Here is an 18159-nt window from a genome sequence, read left to right as displayed (position 1 = left end):
ATCACATTTACAACTGAAATGCAATTTTCTAACAATTTGAAGGGTTTGCTCTACAGCAGATAATATTCAAAGGCAGTAAGCAGAATTGATCCCATATGTTCAGTGCAGGACAGTATTCTGCTGACTTCCTACTGGTTTGTTTACCAGGGATAAATGTCAATAATGTTCACAGAACTGTTAATGCACTTTCACCTGAACCCAGCAGCAAATGGCAGAAAGGTTTTTTTTCTCACAGTTTTAATAGTTTGGAAGACAGATGATGGACAATATGTGCATTTTATCCAAGAAAGACCAAGACACATGTGTGGTGTGTGTGTAAGGGGTCGGTAAAACAAATAACAGATGTACCGTTATTACAAGTACAATGAATTACAGATTATCAGATGATGCACAGAGCCCGACCAGATATCTTCCACTGTAGCACAGTAGAGCTGGTTCCCACTGAGCGAAAACATATCCAGAACACATCAATACAACGTCTTTGATGATGTTGAAGACTTCCAGTGGAGAGTCAGAGCAAGTCTTTTTACATCTTTTTTTAGACGTCTTTTGAGCGTTCACTATTGATGTCCAAGTGACATCCATACAGGTTTAAAAAGGTTTTTTGAGCCGGCCAAATTTTACTTCATGCAGCAAAAATTACAGAGTGGATTCAAACCCATGGCCTCAACTTCAGTAACCTGCATGAGGCATGTACTTTACCAGGAGAAACTATCCATTGCTTCATGAAACAACATGTTAAGTAATCCAACCTTCATCATGTAGGCTAATACTCCAAGGTCAAAACAACTCTGGCTCTCCAGTGGAAGTATTTTCAACGTCATCAAAGAAGTTGGATTGACGTCTTTTAGATATGTTTTTGCTCAGTGGGTTAAGTCTTTTTAAACTGAAATGTAGAAACGACATTTTCATTTTGAAACGGAAAAAATAGGTTACATTGTTTATATTGAATTCAAATTTGAATAAACATTTGAATATTGTCCACTCAATGGCGGGGTATCAGTTTGATGATTAAATGTCAACATCTTTCCTTTCAGTATGGCCATGAAAATAAAAATGCACATCAGATTATTTAATTTGGATTTTTACTCAAAAACCATGCATATGTGGAAAATTAAATTCCACAATATAAATATAAATTATATAATATTCTATATATAATATATTATTATATTATATATATTGCATATAACTCCTATCACCTTCCTAGTGGTTTGATAGTCTCTTGTCCCAGCGTAGCTTACAACGGCGCCGCTGGTGTAGTGGTATCATGCAAGATTCCCATTCTTGCGACCCGGGTTCGATTCCCGGGCGGCGCACGTATTTTTGTTGAGCAACTAAAGTGCTCAGAAAAACCGTAAACTGTAGCACCGATTAATGTGGGCCGTGATAAAAATAAAAGCTTAAGTTTTAATCAACCAAACGCGTGTTTAGGTTTCCTTCCACCTCCTGGCGGGGCTACATGCATTTCCCAGATGTGTCCAGCTGTAATTTCCTCTAACGTCTATACCCTTTTGTCGATAAAGCTTTGACCACGTTAATGAAAAATCTTATCCTGCACGGTCATCTAAAGCTACAAAACTCTATGTGTTTTCAGCTCACGCCTTACAGATGTGGATGCACATCCCTGTGTGGGAGAAAGAGCGCTTGATTTTGGCTTCATTTCAGCGCGCAGGTTGACGCTGCTGACGCCGCTCCTCCGCCATCTTCAACTTCCTATTGTTTGCATCAGACTGAGGCTGTCTGCGGTGTGTGTGTGTGAGAGCAGAGTCGGCCACCGATTTATCATTTAATAGTAGATATAGCCTTTACGTTCGTGGTCGCCCAAGTTCAGCATAAACCATTTGTATGACATTGGATTAAAGACCTCTCAGGACGCGACCACTAAACCTTTACGATGGAGGACGATCAACCCAGAACCTTGTGAGTAACAGCGGCCCTGTCTATGTCCTGGATGGGGAAGGCTCCGTGTAACTACGGCGCGTCCGAAATGTTTCCACGTTGTTGTTTCAATTAAAAACTGTAAAACCTTGTGATTGAGCTACAAAATGGCATTTTGTTTGCGCTATCACTTCATGGTAACAATGGGGACGTTTACAAACGTAATAAGACCGATTGTACCCTTGAGATGAACGTAAAGTTGTTTGATTTAGTCGTATAAATAGACGGAACCGTAACTCGCCTGAAAATGAAACTGCAGGGCTTGCTAATGCTAACGTTAGCTAAAGATGCAAACGCAGCTAGCCAGTCCCCTCTTTCAAAATGCTCACGTTTCAATAAACGATAGCTGTATTCACAAAATAGTCGCATTTTATTAGAAATAGACAGGCGTGAGATAATACCATCACGGGAGAGATGTATTTTTTAAGAAAGTACCGTTATTGCCAACACACTTGGCTAGCATGAGGCCCTTTCTTACCGGCTAGCGTTATCTTTAGCTAACTTAGCTGGCAGACAAGCCACGTCAACGCTCGTGAAGACGGCCCGGGACAGCTCCAGTAAGGGACTGGCCATACCCGAGTTCTTTGTGCAAAATAAACACTTTTCTTTTATAGTATGTAGTCCACTATCGTTGGTGTTTTTATGTTATTATAGGGAATTGTTGTGGGTTCTAGCTAGCACGGTTAACTAGCCTTTGTTTGCATGCTACTTCCTGTTTGACAAAGACTCAATTCCCCCATCTCTCTCCTTGTTTGCAGGTATGTGGGGAATCTGTCCAGGGATGTCACCGAGCCCCTTATTCTGCAGGTCTTCACACAGATAGGACCCTGCAAGAGCTGTAAAATGATAGTTGATGTGAGTGTCATCCTCTCTGGTATATATTATTTCACTATAGGCATTCAACAGTGGCCCTGAAAGGTAGTGTTCTCTATATATGTGTTTGGTATTGATCTTCCTCTCCCAGCCTATTATATCAAGCCCAAAAAACTACAGTCAGTCCCAAAACTACAGTAGGTGGCTCCTGTCATCTGCAGTGATTAAATTGTCACCGTTGCTGTGGACTTAATATCAGTCTTGTTTCCGTTGACAGACGGCTGGAAATGATCCGTACTGCTTTGTGGAGTTCTATGACCACAGGCATGCTGCTGCCTCATTGGCAGCCATGAATGGAAGGAAAATAATGGGTAAGGTAAGCTATCGTGTCTACAGGGTGAGTGGGGACAGGTGGTCTTCAGGTATGGGGTATTGAGGATGTGTGCCTTCCTAAGAAGAAGAACAACATCAACAGAAAAGGTCATTGCTAGCATTTATAAGACATTATTTAGATGAGACTTTCTATCTGAGCCATGGTCTTCATCAGCATGCGTACATTCATGAATAGAAGTACAATTCAGGGGTCAACTAAAGAAGCTAGTGCTGGCTTGTCAATTAATCTTTCACGACCATGTAAGCTGCGTAAGAAAGATGGCACAACAAAGTCTGGGAGAAGCTTGACAAAGCCAGGTTATCTAGGACAACAGAGCGTGAACAATTTAATCTACAACATTTAAAACACCCCAGGGCCTTGTAAAAGAATATTAAAATGGTGCTGGATGGCGTTAATAATGAGTTGGGGGTCTGGATTCAGTGCTAGAACAGAAACCAGAAATTCATATGACTGTGGCGCTGAACCCAGCCGCCACACTAGGTGGTCCACTAATATCTGCATCTGTTATTATTGGCTTATGACTCCCTTTCTAACATTTCAACATGGCATTGATTCCCACTTAGCCGTTTTCTAAGAAATTCCTACATCCAGTTTTAAAGGCCAGCTGCAGTTTATTTTTTTGTTAAGTTTAGAGCTTAAGATTTGCAGCAAAATTAATTTTCTTACACTATGTCTCATGACACACAGGACAGAAATAAGTGAGAAGGCACCAAGTCAGATTAAATTTGAAGTCTCTTACAGTCAATTTATCATTTTAAGTAGGCAGACCTTAATTCATACCCCCTTGTAGTGGAGATCACCAGTTTTTACTGTAAATGATGTAAACATACCCCACCTGTCCTGTTCTTTCTCTGCCCCGTGTGCAGGAGGTCAAAGTCAACTGGGCCACGACGCCAACCAGCCAGAAAAAAGACACAAGTAGTGAGTACGAGTACTTTTCAATGCGGATATTTGCTGAAATTAATACATGGGAAAAGTATGTTTCATAAGAAGGTGTTGAAATGTTTGACTGGTACTGTAGTCATTTCACTTGACTGGAACGTGATTTTGCAAAGATGGCTGTTCTGTATCTCCTTCCTCTTTTAACAGACTGTTTAAAATCAGCAATTCTTGGCTGAAAATCGCAATCATGGAAGACGTATTAAATGTCTAAACTATGTTCCCCCCATAGATCATTTTCATGTCTTCGTTGGAGACCTTAGCCCAGAAATAACTACAGAAGACGTCAAAGCTGCCTTCGGTCCGTTCGGCAGGATATCGTAAGTATTGAGCGTCACTGACAAAGATGATTAAATCAAGATTAGAGGGGAAAATGAATGGGGAAGCGTACTAAAAAACCTACAAAGAAACAAATTGTGCATGTCTTGTGTAGGTGATTTAATGATGAGATTCCCCTTTAAAAAAAGATGTATAATTCAAATTTGAGAGTTAATGAAGAAGACTGAACCGTTACTCTTTTATGCTTCTAGTACTGTCAAGCATTGTGTTTTTAATATACTCCTATTGGTGTGTTTGTCCACAGAGATGCTCGTGTTGTGAAAGATATGGCTACAGGGAAATCTAAAGGCTATGGCTTTGTGTCTTTCTTCAACAAATGGGTTAGTACAGAGACGAGATAACTGACCAAATTATTACACTTACCTCTGTCTTTATATAAAACATTTAGGATGTCTTTGAAGCTGCATTAGACATTTTCACATATTACTGTGTTCTGTGCTTCTAAGGGGATGTATTTTAGATTTGTACGTCATTAGACTCCAGCTTGGTGGAATAACACGATTTTCCCTTTGTTCCAGGATGCGGAGAATGCCATCCAGCAGATGGGGGGTCAGTGGTTAGGAGGCAGACAGATTCGAACTAACTGGGCCACAAGAAAGCCTCCCGCTCCAAAGACCACCTATGAAAGTGCGTCATCATAAATGTGTGTTTTTTTCTTGTTTACACAAGATGTTGGATTCATGTATTAACAGTCACAATGTCTCCGTCTTCTCCTGGCAGATAACTCCAAGCACCTATCCTTCGATGAAGTAGTGAATCAGTCCAGCCCCAGTAACTGCACTGTGTATTGTGGCGGAGTCAGTACAGGACTGACAGGTACTGAAATACCATTGCTACCATCAGTATTAGGGGTCGACTGATGATGCTTTTTCAGGGCTGATTGTTGTGGGTGGTACATTGTGTGAGAGGATGCTGCATCGAAGCCAAATCACTGATACCGATAATTGAAAAACGATGAATATCGGGGACGATAATCGGCCTGTTCCTGATCAGTATGATACTGCCAGTTGTAGTATAAGTGAATACAGCCAGCAGTTCAAAGAGATGCATTGAAGAAAACGGCAAATACGCTGTTTACTGATGAAAGCCAGTGCTGACTACTTTCAAGGGCAAGACTGCCCTGCTTTTATCTGTGTTATCATTGGACAACAACTTTCAATGAGAACAAACAACAATAAATTCATCCTTCTAACAAGTATAATATTATTAGCCACAGCTTAATAACTCAGTTGTTGTCCCGAAACTATTTACAACACACGGTTGAGCCATATATTTGCATTAAATTATCTTTTTTCTCTATATTTCTCCTTTTAAAATGCCACTGTACAGGGTTTTCCCAACCACTATGAGGGTCAGGTGAAGCACCCAAGCGGTTTTGGGCACCACCTAAGCCCAATTAATGTACAATACATGTAGAGAGCATTAACACTTATTATTTGACTGTAGATTTTCCCCCGTGGACTTCATAGCAAGTTCAGTGCTTTAGCTTTTACAACTTTTTGTACACATATATGGTAATAATGAGGGTCCAAAATGATGTGAAGTTGCATATTTTTTTGTTGGAAAATGTAAAATTTTCTTGGAAGAAGCCCCAAGCCCCCCCGCCAAGTAAGTCTTCTGCAGATATAGGGCAAACACCACTGCACTATATCCTTCTCAGCTTGTCTAACTAACAAAGATATGTGAAAACAAAGGAGCAACCCAGAGTATTCTCAGTGTTGTTTCCTTTGTCAGAGATGCTGTATTTTGAAAAGAGTCAAAGGGCTGTTTCAGAATGAACTTAACTGGTTCATCTCAATCAAAGAATATGTGTCCCAATGTGTTCGCATGTTTCTGCTCAGAGGTTATGAGTGACAGCTGAGGTCTGCGGCATGTAGACATAAATGATGTCATGCTGTGGCCATGCAGACGATACTTAGCAGGTAGCAGGATCAATTCAGTAGGGGTTTCGTCTCTTCAGGGGAATTGTTGATATAATTAAAAGATTAAGTAATGTCTGCGCTATCTATTTATTATTCATTACAAAATTTTAGCTAAGGTTATTATGCTCAGATGGGTCATTCTAAAGCCCTGCGGTGTTAACGGCAGAACTGTGACCGGCCTGTGAATAGAAATTTACAACCAGCTAGAGACTCATACCTGAAGGTGTTAGAATGCAAGTCCCTGATGCAGCAAACGTTTTTCATGAGCCCACGTAGAAACACTATCTGATGTTCCCTTTCTGTTTGGCTTTCAGAGCAACTGATGAGACAGACCTTCTCTCCCTTTGGACAAATCATGGAAATCAGAGTTTTCCCGGACAAAGGCTATTCATTTGTGAGGTGTGTGGAGAGTTTCATATTTTTCTTTTCTTGAGAGCAAGGTCAAAGAAGGACGCAGTAGTTCCTGATCCTGTTCTATTCTAGGCATATAATCAAGCAATGAACCTTTTGGTTTAGGGAGAGTTTACCAAAAGGTAGAGACAACAATAAAATGCTCTCAACAGTGAGGACCTTGATTGAGAAACACTGTACCTTATTTAAATGTGATGCCTGTTGGATACTTGCATTGTAGAATTAATTGTTCCGTATGTTTGAGTGTTGTCTTTGTAGTAAACAGTCATTGTTTGCCATCAGAACAGATCTCCAGCAGTGTTGTGGTGACCGCTGCGGAGTAAATACGAATGAAATGAGGTTCAGCATGTCCTTAGTCTCTCTCTGTTTTTGTCCAGGTTTAACTCCCATGAGTCAGCAGCCCATGCCATTGTGTCAGTGAATGGCACCTCAATAGAGGGCCACGTAGTCAAATGCTACTGGGGTAAAGAGACCCCGGACATGATGAACCCGATGCAGCAGATGCCTATGCCCCAGGTAAGGACCCCATATACTGTACATGCTGTATAAAGCAAACACCCACTGGTTAATGTCTTCTTCGAAGCTCGTGAGACAAAATAAGGAAGCTAGTGCTGCTTTCTATCATCTCACTTATGACATCAATTTGAAACCCCTTAATTTAATTTAATTGCATGTGAGCTTTATATAAAACAGGCAGTGGTTATTCAAGTGCATTGCAATGATGACACTGATCAGGGAGAAAAGGGTGCATGTATTTTAAACATAAAGTTCCAGATGAAAAAGTAATAAAAATAAATATATTTGACAATTTCAAAAAGCTGTGCTCCTCCCACTGACATACTCGGGGAAATTGAATAACTTGTCCTGGCTGAAGTGGTGTTTGCAAAAACCCATCATTGCATCACATGATGACCTAATATTTGTCCAGTCAGTTATCCATGTGGAAGTTTTGCAAGTTCCCAGAAGGAAAACAAAGCCATGAACATTCCTTGTATGGAAACATCTTTGACTGGCAGGTGAAATATTTATATATTTAAGTTTATGTAAGAAGGGAGTACTGGTTAACTCAGAGGAAAACACAGTTTTTCTTTTCTTGGCCTATAATTTTGAGTTTCCTGGTAGTGGAAGAGGTGTTCAGTGTGTTCCATGGAAGGACTGCTGCCTTCAACCATACTGAAGTCGTACGAGTTGGCGTTCCACTGATACGGCTTTTCCAGGGCCAATCCAGATTATTAGAAATCAAGGAGACTGAACACTGATATTTGGGACCGATAATCATCTGCAGTAAAAATGAAACTCTTTGTTTCAAAATTTCAAACAACCAGCGATGAAATAATCCGAAATACAATTTACTCAAGCAGTTCTTAAGTACAATTCTGAGGTACTTTATGTGAGTATTTCCTCTTTATACTTCCTCTCATTTATTTAATAAATGTAGTTGTATGCAAATTTAGAGCATGTTTCATCAGAGCCAGAGTACCACATTTTTAAATTAGTTTATTTTATCGGCAATCTGACATAATCAGAAAATGCTGAACAATGTCCCCGATATTCGGCCAGGCCCATAATCGGTCCACCGCTTATGCTGGTTGTATTCTACCCTACAGCAGAACAAGATGAGCTTCCCTGCAGCCCAGCCCTATGGCCAGTGGGGCCAGTGGTATGGCAATGGGCCCCAGATCAGCCAGTACGTCCCAAATGGGTGGCAGGTCCCCACCTACGGTGTCTACGGCCAGGCTTGGAACCAGCAGGGCTTCAAGTAAGTAGCACGGTGTGCACAGGGCTCCCCTTCACCGGCTCGTACTCCAGCACCACCAGAGTACCCCTTCAAGACCGGGGCAGCGAGAGCCAGCTCTGGCCACAGGAGGGGGCCATGACCTCCCTCCCCCAACCCCACATCCTCCCTCCTCCCCATGCCAGCCCCTCACCTTGCTCTTCTTAAGAGGATTGAGAAATAAGCACACACACATATACATATACAGAACAATCTGAACTTTAATTTTGTCGTTAAACATGCTTCAGTGTGTCATCACTGCCCACTGTGCATAGCACATCCTAATAACTTAAGGGTTTTGTTCCAAAATGTTTTTGTCAGTTGATTTAGAGGTTCAAAACTGTAGTCTGTTCCCTCAATGATTGTAAGAAAACTGCCCTAAACTAGCTAAAAGCTTATTTCTTTGAATTTCAATAAATTGAAAGAGAATTTACTAAAATGACTGAACAAGATACATGCTGAAAGCTCAGAACAACGATTTCACTCACTGTCCGAACCTGGGGGATAGCTTTTGAACAATTCATTTTCCTCTTTGTAAGATTACCTGCTGTGTTTAAGGACTGTGTTCTTCAAGGCTGTTCAGTTGTTTTGTATGTCTACATTCATGTCATAGCTTTTTACATTATTTTCCTTTTTGATTTCTTTGATCTATTTTTACATATACTTTGAGGATTTGATCTGTATCTGAATGTCAGTAGGACATGTTAAATATCATTTGTAGGTTGTTATCAAATTTTGTTTTTATTTAGACAGCCTATGTGCAGTGACGTTTTGTGCATCCAAGAAAAATAAAGGAGAGGCCATATGTTGTTGACAGTCTAAAATTCTTGGTGACCAGCTGTGTGAATAGGCTCTGTACAAAGGTGTGAGCTAATGAAAGCAGCGATAGTGTGTTTGATTGTAGAATGTACAGTGAATGCACAATTCCTGACAGAGGCTAGGCCTCTCTTGACTTGAATTTTGAAGATGAAACTTAATCCTGTATAAGCTGTCTTATCTCCACACTGAACATAGAATTTAGTTGTATCACATGAGTGATACAAGACTTAAAATACATCATGTGAATTAGGAGAGATTTTACTTATTTCTTTGTTATGCTTTGTGGCCAAATGTAGAAGTGTTGCAAGAGGAACTAGAAGAGTGCACTCAGTAAAGTGCAAATTTCCACCAGGCAGTGATCGCAGTTATATCAGCATATCAGACGGGCCAGGTATAATATTAATATAATATTCTGATAAACCGCAGATATAATAATAACATGTTATTAATGAGGACAATATTAATTACATTACCTGCAACGATTCCCCCTGCAGCAGGAACAATTAATGTGTCACCCCATTAAGAGAGACACTGTGTGCATTTATGCACAAGACGCTGTAGCTTTACTTCATTGATTATTTGAATCTCCCAACATGCCGACAGGATCGGTCAGTATTTAATGTTGATCCAGTCCAGGTTCTTACAGTGAAATTGTTTGGAGCCTAAAGTTGAAATCTTTTTCCTTTTTAGTTTTACTGCTTAAATGTGCCACGATGTTTGCTGCAGTAAACATGGCTGTTTGCATGGAAACATGTGAGATTAATGACAGCAGCCTCTCTGTTCATGATCTATGTGTGAGTGTTAAAGAAAACACTCACACATAGATACAAAACACAATAAAGAAATCACCCGCAGAGCTCATGCTGTTCGACATGAATTAAAAGACGATATCGCCTACGGGGACCGGTAGAACTGCAGTGAGATAACCATGTAGGTGTGGGTCTCTAAATCAAAGAAATAATTCGTTCAGGTGGGTGGTGGGTGGATGATTTATGCATACATGGGGATTCAGATGACGTCAGAGCCAAGGAGTGAGAAGTTAGCAGTCAATAAAACAGGTTTTTTTTAAATATTGTGAATCGCTGCAACCATGAGAGCTCCTTGAGCCATACAGTCGTACATGTGCACAAAATATTTTGGTTTGATGGGTCCGGTAGAATGCGAGATTAGCTGCGGACAGATGCGCACACACACGACCAGATGTGATCATGAAGATAATCGACATTCTTGTATACAGTGTGGCTGATCTGTCTGTCTTTAGGCTGTTACAGCTGTTGAATGTTCATGGTCATCAGCAGTTGGGAGGGGGGTGTAGAAAGGACTATTTAGCTCGCCGCGCTTAGCCTGTATGCTCTTTGTCTGCTTGTCCACCCATGTTTAATCAAATTACACTTAACCTTTGAACCTTTCAAAGAGCCTCCACTTTCTGATTTTTTTCTCCTGTTTTTTGCTAGCTTGATTTTTGCCCAGCCTGCCTCACCCTCACAACTTCTGATAACTCTGTTTGCCTTCTTGTTCTCATTCCAGCCTGTCCAGATTCTAGTAGCTCTAATATAAACCGTCCCTTTTGCTCTCTTTCGCCTTGTCTCTTCTAACCTGCTGGCATTTTGTCTTTCTGTCCCTCTCTCTCTCTCCCTCTCTCTCTTTACCTCGTTTTTTGCAGTCACTTACCGGCCAGTGCTGGGTGGACTGGCATGAGCGCCATCAGTAACGGTGGGGTTATGGAGCCTACACAGGGATTGAATGGGAGTATGCTAGCCAACCAGCCCGGTATGGGAGCCACAGGATACCCCACACACTGATAAGTGGGCAGGGTGGGAGATTTGTCAACCATCAGCCTCTTATTGGCTGTACGGTGCCCTGCAGGGCTGTGTAACACCGCCTCCATTTGTGGCAGGACTAAGACTTTTACTGGGATGTGGAACCTAATGGGAAGGTTGACGTCTAGGAGATGTAAATGGGATTTCATGGGGGGGTTGAGGTAATGGGAGCCAGGGTGGAGCGATTCGACCCACACAGGTATTTACACCCTTTGTGGTAGGCAAGACTGGCCATGAACCAGGGCTCTTACCATTTTTAAGTTAACTGTAAATGAGTATAAAACTGTAAAGGAGAAACTTTTGGATTTTTTTTTTTGGGGGGGGGTTTACAAATTGCTTCCATTTTCACATCTTTCCTCTCGCACAGCCACCGAGAGGTTTGTCATTTTTTTAAAGAAACTGTTTAAGTCTGAGTCGTGCTAAGTTATAAACATTAGTTATTATTTGAGGAATGGAAATCTGTTTAATTTGTTCTCATTTTCTCTTGGATTAAAATCAATTGCAGGGATTGTTGCCACTGCTGTTTCTCTGTAAGGGCAGATAAATATTGCACAGTTTTTCCTCTCTTGTACTTGGACAAATTTGACTACCAAGAGTGTTTTCCTTTTTTTTTTGCATTCCATTTCTCCTTCATATCTTTCGGACAGCCTCAAATCTTTTTCGCCACGTGTAAATAACCATTCATTCATTTGAAACGATGTAAGTAAAAAAATGCTACTGTTAACTGTGGGTGCTTGCTTTCTTTTTTGTTTTGATAACTCGACAGTTAACTCCAACATTGTACGTAGCAGAGTGGCACTATCAAATGTGACGCTGGCACAGTGCAAACACATGATTCTTCCATGCAGGGATAAGACAGCATTGCCATGCAGTGCATATTTAAAATTTAACACAATTTAAATGTTAAAGGGTGAACATGTTTGACACTTGTGATGGTTTTTAAATATCTATTGAAACGCCAGTATTTTATATCAAAAATCTGAGTGGATTCAACCTTTACACTTGCTCTTTTTGCCAGAGAAATGGGGAGGCCTACATTGTAACTGTTGCCTTATAGAGCTGGTTTCTTTTACCTGACAAGATACTCTTTTTAATTAGGCAGTGCCTACAGACATTTTCAGACCCTTTTGTTTAGAAAGGTGTTAGCCCTAAGAACTGATGACTCTGCTACTGTAATCAATGTTTTCTTGCTTTGTCCAATTAAAATGCTAATGCACATAAACCACGCTGTGTTTGTTTTCCTTTTTCTCATGGAGGGGTTATTATAGGAGACAGTTTTGCCCCTTTCATTGAGAGACTGATATTTCTTAAAAGGTGAAAGGAAAGAGGGTGTTTTGAAACCATAATGTCTATTACTCAGACTATAAACTCAAGTCCTGCACGATTACACTTAAATACATGGACATTAGTTTATACATCGTGTAGACGAATGCAGAATTTTTTTATGAGCTGGTTGACATTTTTGTGTTTTAAAAATAGGTTCATAGCCTATAGTTTATGTACACCAGAGGGTAAAAAAGGCTGAGATGCCGTGAGAAAACATGGATGATTTAATATGCTACAGCTCTAAAATTTGTTGACTTTCACCCACCTCGCTTCTGAAATGTCGTTTATTCTGACATATTTGAATTTTTCTTTTGTGTTTTGTTAATATTTTTGGTCCATTTGACTTTTATTGCATATCCATGCACATATGTACCCATATCCCAGTATCCCTAACTTAAATTTTACACTACTCAAAATAAATCACATTGTCTTCTTAAAAAATGTCCACCCCGGCTCCACCCAGATGCAGTAGTTTGATGTCATGAGCACAACACCCTGCACTTCTTCTTCTCCATCTTTATGTAAATTGGTTGTTCGCAAACCAACTGTCAAGGTGCAAACAGCCACCTGCTGTATCAGAATTTGTTAATGCTGCGCTTGTTAGATCAATAAAATCAATGTGTCTTCATATTATAGGTTATACTTATCAAATAGAATTTTACTGATAATGATAAATAGCCAATAATATAAATTTCCCAATATTGGGGAGATAATTTATTGCTCTGACATGTATTGTGCATTTACATGTGCAGTAGTATCCTGGTTTTGAGTCTTATCTTGTTTTTGATCATATTGGAGAGATGGTGTTTACATGGAACATGAAAAACCTGGTTATTCATTTCCCTGTATGCGTGATCATAGCAGTATCCAGGTTTCTGATTGGTGTGTGTTGATCTCTCACCATCTCATTTCTTTATGTTCCTGAACCAGAATAAGGTGTTTACATGCCTCAGTATCCAGGTTTGTATCAGAGTGCACTCGGTAGCATATCTACAATAAGACCTTATCAAGGTTCCTGAAACCAGGATATGATTATGTATTTTCACATACTCAAAACAACCTAAAAAAAGGAAGGGTCATTACATAGCTGAATCTCGCTTTGGCCTTCTGTTGTTAACCTCTCTGGAGTGTGATCTGTCATTTTCCACTGTGCGGAGGTCCTGGTGTTGTGCGTGTTGCCAAACTGGAGTAGCTTACTGGGGAACCCAAAGGAACAGAGTCATCATTTATGTTACTAATTGTATTTTTATAGTGTTTTTCCTATTGTTACAAGTAATCAAATATTTCAGCAGTAAATGAGACAGAATTTAGTCTAAAATGTTAGTGGAAACAAATGAAAAACAAAAAGCTCTCTGAATGCATCACTTATGTGTCAGAGTGTTAGGTAAGGTTTCAGGTAGTGGTGATTTGCCTTAAGCAGGATTAGTCTGAATAAGTCATTAGTTTAAAGTCAGTCTTATTAGTTTTAAACTTGTTGATAGAAGCTGAAATATAAAAAGCTGGATGTAAATGTTTTACAGACAGGCCGACTGAAACTGCTGCTTTCAACTCAACTCAACTCCACAGCCTTTACTGACCTTCACATGTGTCACCAAAGCAAAATTACAATTATGAAAAAATAAGGAAGGATGTAAAAAAAATAAATAAATAATAATAATGTGAATAATATAAGTTAATAGAATAAAATAGATAATGAATTACACACACACATTTATGAATGCATATATACATATACATACACACATATTGGCCGTATATGTATGTATATATATATATATATATATATATATATATATATATGTAAATTTCACACAATCATGGGTGGCATCCAAACTTAGACCCACTTGAACTCACTGCTGCCAAACTTTATTGATGCAGAGGTTTGCAAACGCTGGGTTAACACTGAAACCACATGCACTAAATTCAGAGTAATGATCAGAATCAAAGAAAAAGTTTTTTTTGTATTCACATTATAAAGTTTTATGACTGAATTTAAGTTTAGATCACTGACTCACAGTGGGCTGGGTTGTTATGTATTGTGAGGTCTGTGCCAGTTGTTTGTATGCTTTTACAGAACTTGTGGTTCTCGCAGGACAGCCAACAACCTAAAGAGATGACTTTAAAACATCCTTACTTGGGTCTCATGTAGACTCGGTGATTGTGTATTTGTGCACTAGATGGCGCTCTCAGTCCATCTTTCCTGCACGGTGCTGTGGAGCAGGTGGCTGGCTTTGCTGTTGTTTAGCACAGTGACACTCAGACCATCATTCAGTCTGTCAGCATGATTAATATCTGTCTGTCACACTGAGGTGTGTTTGTGAGCACACAGACAGATGTGTGCTCACAGACACACATCTGTCTGTCTGTACGTGAGTCTGTTAATTCACACACAGAAAACGTAGTTTTAGTGTAAAATGTCATTTTTGTCACCTTTTTCAAAATTGTCTCTCTTAAAAAAGTGTTTCAACATTTACTATATGAAACACAGTATGTGTGGACTGTATGCATGTGTCTCCTCAGTCTGATTTATTGGGTCTGGGACAGCCACACAGTCTGTCTGGCTGGAATAACAGGCAGCAAGAGCTGACAGGCTGATAAATGGTTTGTCTCTTCACAGCTGCTCAGCCAGGACCCGACTGGGCTTTAATGGACGGAGAGTCTGTTAGAGATGGAGTGAGAGACAGAGAGAGAGAGGGAGAGAGAGAGAGATGTCAGGAGATGAGTTAGTGAGCAGATTACAGCTGAAATCAATCAAAGCAGCCACGCTTCGCTTTCTCTCTTTGTCTGTCCAGCTTCCTTTCTCTCCTCTTCCTCAGTTTTTAACCACAAATGACAAACTTTCTCTGAATAAAATCTTTGTCATTGTTAAGAAGTCCAACCTCGTGGGCCAGAGACAAATACTGTATAGGGTCAGTTAAACATTTAGGAAAGGTTTTCTCATTGTTGGCAGTAGACACCCTCTTTCACAACCACCAAGGAGGTTGGGTCTAAATTAACAATTCATTGTCAACTGATTGGGTTCACATTGCTCTGTTCATTTTGTCTTTTATTTTTCTTTATTTTATTAGTATTTCTTTCATACATCAGCCCATGTACATCATTTTTTATCTTTAGTTTTTGGAAGGTTCTCTAACGCTTTGGCTTCTTCACTCTTGTAACATCTGTTTAGCATCTGTTATCTGTTTTTTAAAGGTGCAATATGTAGTTTTGGGGAAGAAATTTTAATCTGAAGGGAAAGATCTTCATTAACTGATTTGGTATGCTGAACTAAATAAACAAATTCTCCATTTAAGCTGAATGAACAAGCTAGTATTAACGGACAACACAGTTTCATACAATTTTACTTTGTTTATTATTCAGTTATGGAAAAAAAATCAACATTTCTGAGTTTGTATTATTACCACATTAATATTGTAAATATTAAAATTCTGAGTTTGAATTTCCTCTATAAAACTTCACAGTGCCACTTAGTTCAATTGAATTTTGCTTAGTTTGATAAATACTCATTTTTGTTCTTGTACTTTTTGTAATGTCGCGCCACCATCAAGCCCATCATTTATGTCACATTCTTCCTTAGAGGTAATCCTTTCCTTTCCTGTCCTTTTCAGTGTGCTACATTTAGTGTTTCTTCTTAAATAAATTATGCAAGAAATGTATATAAAATGTAACAAAAACGAATTTGTGCAATGGGTTTGTTTTGATGTACTATATACTTGAATACTGCTATTAAAGTATATAGAAAACTATAGTACTATGAATACGAATACTATTTAGTGGCCAACATGTACGGTTGTGTACTGCAGTGCCACCATCAGGTGTGATTTCTGTGATGATGTAAACCATTTTTTCCCTGAAAAGTGGTGATGTATTTTTTCCTTTCCTGTCCTGCAGTCATTGTTTATCCAGACCTTATATTCTACATTTTTGAGGTGTGTGCACGACCTAAACACACAGACCAGTTTGAAACTGAAAGACATGAGATTTTCCACTTTAACTTGTTCTTCCATTTACGAATGAGGAACTTAAAAAATGACTGAACTAGGGCTGTCATGATGTCACATTTTTATCACATATTTATCACAAATATATTACAAATGTATCTATTGTGTGTTTTGTCTTTTTTTTGGCAAATGAATAACATAATACACGTGTAGGCAGGCAGAAATCTATATTTTATTTTGAAATATTCAGTTTATCGTAACTAGACTAAAATAAATGAACTGAACTAAACTAAAAGTTTAATTCACAAGCAATAAAATGCACAGTTGTTCTCTTCTATATTAGCTTTGCTACAGTCTGGTACAACCAGGTATTGCTCTTTAATAGATAGCACTAACGCTGTCAGAAATAGAGGTACAATAGGAGTCCAATTCTCTCCCCCATGGTACAATCTGACACTAATGTACCCCCTGAGGCTAAATACTGGACCTCAAGGTAACTATGTGTACCTTTTTGTGGGCTAAAAAGATTTCCAAAGGGTTCTCAAGCAGGAAAAGGTACATATTTGTACCATTTTATCTTAACCTACCCTTTTTAAAAGGTCAATTTTTATCTCCTTAAATTACCACCAGAGGTACAAGACTGGTACAAACCACAAGGCTACAAATAAGTACCCAATGTCAAGGGTACAACAGCTGTACCTCAGAGAGTAATGCCCCCGTGACCAGCCGATTTACCCCTAAAGATACAAATATAAACTTTCTTTTCTGGCAGTGTAGCTACAACTAAAGTTACATGGTGTTAGTTTAGGATATTCCCTGCAGGATTTAGTACTACAGAGCTGTGATCAAGTTTCAAACCAGACTATTATCATTATTGTATTATTATAAAATTAGTTTTTAACACACAATATGTTTCTTCTGCTGCTAGGGGCTCTCTAAAACAAAACAAAGGACGTTTGAGAGTGTTGTGTGTGTGGAGGGCCGGGCGGAGCATCTGAGTCTGCTCTGATCCGGAGAGATTACTTTTAAACTTTAGGGATTAAAACGTGGATTTATCTTCACTCCTGTTTATCAACCTGACTGCAGCAGTGATCCGCGGAGCTGACCTCCATTGTTGAGTATCATGTACAGGAATGTTGACTGCCAACCAGAGCTGGAGGGAAATGTTCTTTACTTCATGAACGTGATGTTACAGAGAGGAGAGGGGAAAAAGGAAGAGAGGGACCGGAGTCTTCGGTGAGTGCTGTGATCAACGAGGGTTGAACTGCTTGCTCACGTTAGCTTATGGCTAATGTACAGTACAGTGTTCTGGCTGTTTGGGGAAGACGAACACTGCGGGAGTTATGCAAAAAAACCCCAAAACACTGCTGATAATGTGGTCCTACTGGTTTTGCTGATGGTTATTACACCATTAAACAACAGCCCTACAATGTTTAAGTTACAGGTTTTGGTGACGTAACTAACGTGACTGTTGGCCGTGTTTCTTTAGGATTACGAATTTTCACAGTCCTATATTTCATTAGTTTGATGACACACTGAGATTTTATTGACTTGACAAACATTGTATGTGTGATTCATGGCACAATTCAAACAGTATCCAAAAATGATTTGTCTCTCTACATCGACTGCTGTACAATATTTTTCCAAAATAAGGTCCCATGGTGATCCATTGGAAAGGGTGTGACTTCGGCACTCTATAGTGACAATGATAGGCCATAGT

The 18159-nt window shown here is 39.5% G+C and overlaps 1 protein-coding gene across 1 annotated transcript; it reads left to right on the top strand.

Moving 5' to 3' along the window:
* Positions 1-1674: 1674 nt before the first annotated feature.
* LOC311261613 (cytotoxic granule associated RNA binding protein TIA1-like) lies at positions 1675-12394 on the top strand. Its single transcript, XM_084360411.1, has 12 exons — positions 1675-1923; positions 2700-2796; positions 3032-3130; positions 4015-4069; positions 4320-4407; positions 4671-4746; positions 4945-5053; positions 5147-5242; positions 6663-6747; positions 7137-7275; positions 8367-8518; positions 11016-12394. Exons 1-12 carry the CDS (start codon positions 1898-1900, stop codon positions 11152-11154), a joined length of 1161 nt encoding a protein of 386 aa, XP_084216537.1. The 5' UTR covers positions 1675-1897; the 3' UTR covers positions 11155-12394.
* The last annotated feature ends 5765 nt before the right edge of the window (positions 12395-18159 follow it).

This window comes from Pagrus pagrus (assembly GCF_965226575.1).
Source record: "Pagrus pagrus genome assembly, chromosome: 8".
NCBI lineage: Eukaryota > Metazoa > Chordata > Actinopteri > Spariformes > Sparidae > Pagrus > Pagrus pagrus.
This window is presented reverse-complemented; position numbering and strand designations above follow the sequence as displayed.

Coding starts and splice junctions, on each gene's coding strand:
- LOC311261613 (XM_084360411.1), top strand. CDS start 1,898: ATGGAGGACGATCAACCCAGAACCTT. Junction 3,131..4,014: donor GAAGGAAAATAATGGGTAAG/GTAAGCTATCGT, acceptor CCCCGTGTGCAG/GAGGTCAAAGTCAACTGGGC. Junction 7,276..8,366: donor AGCAGATGCCTATGCCCCAG/GTAAGGACCCCA, acceptor TCTACCCTACAG/CAGAACAAGATGAGCTTCCC.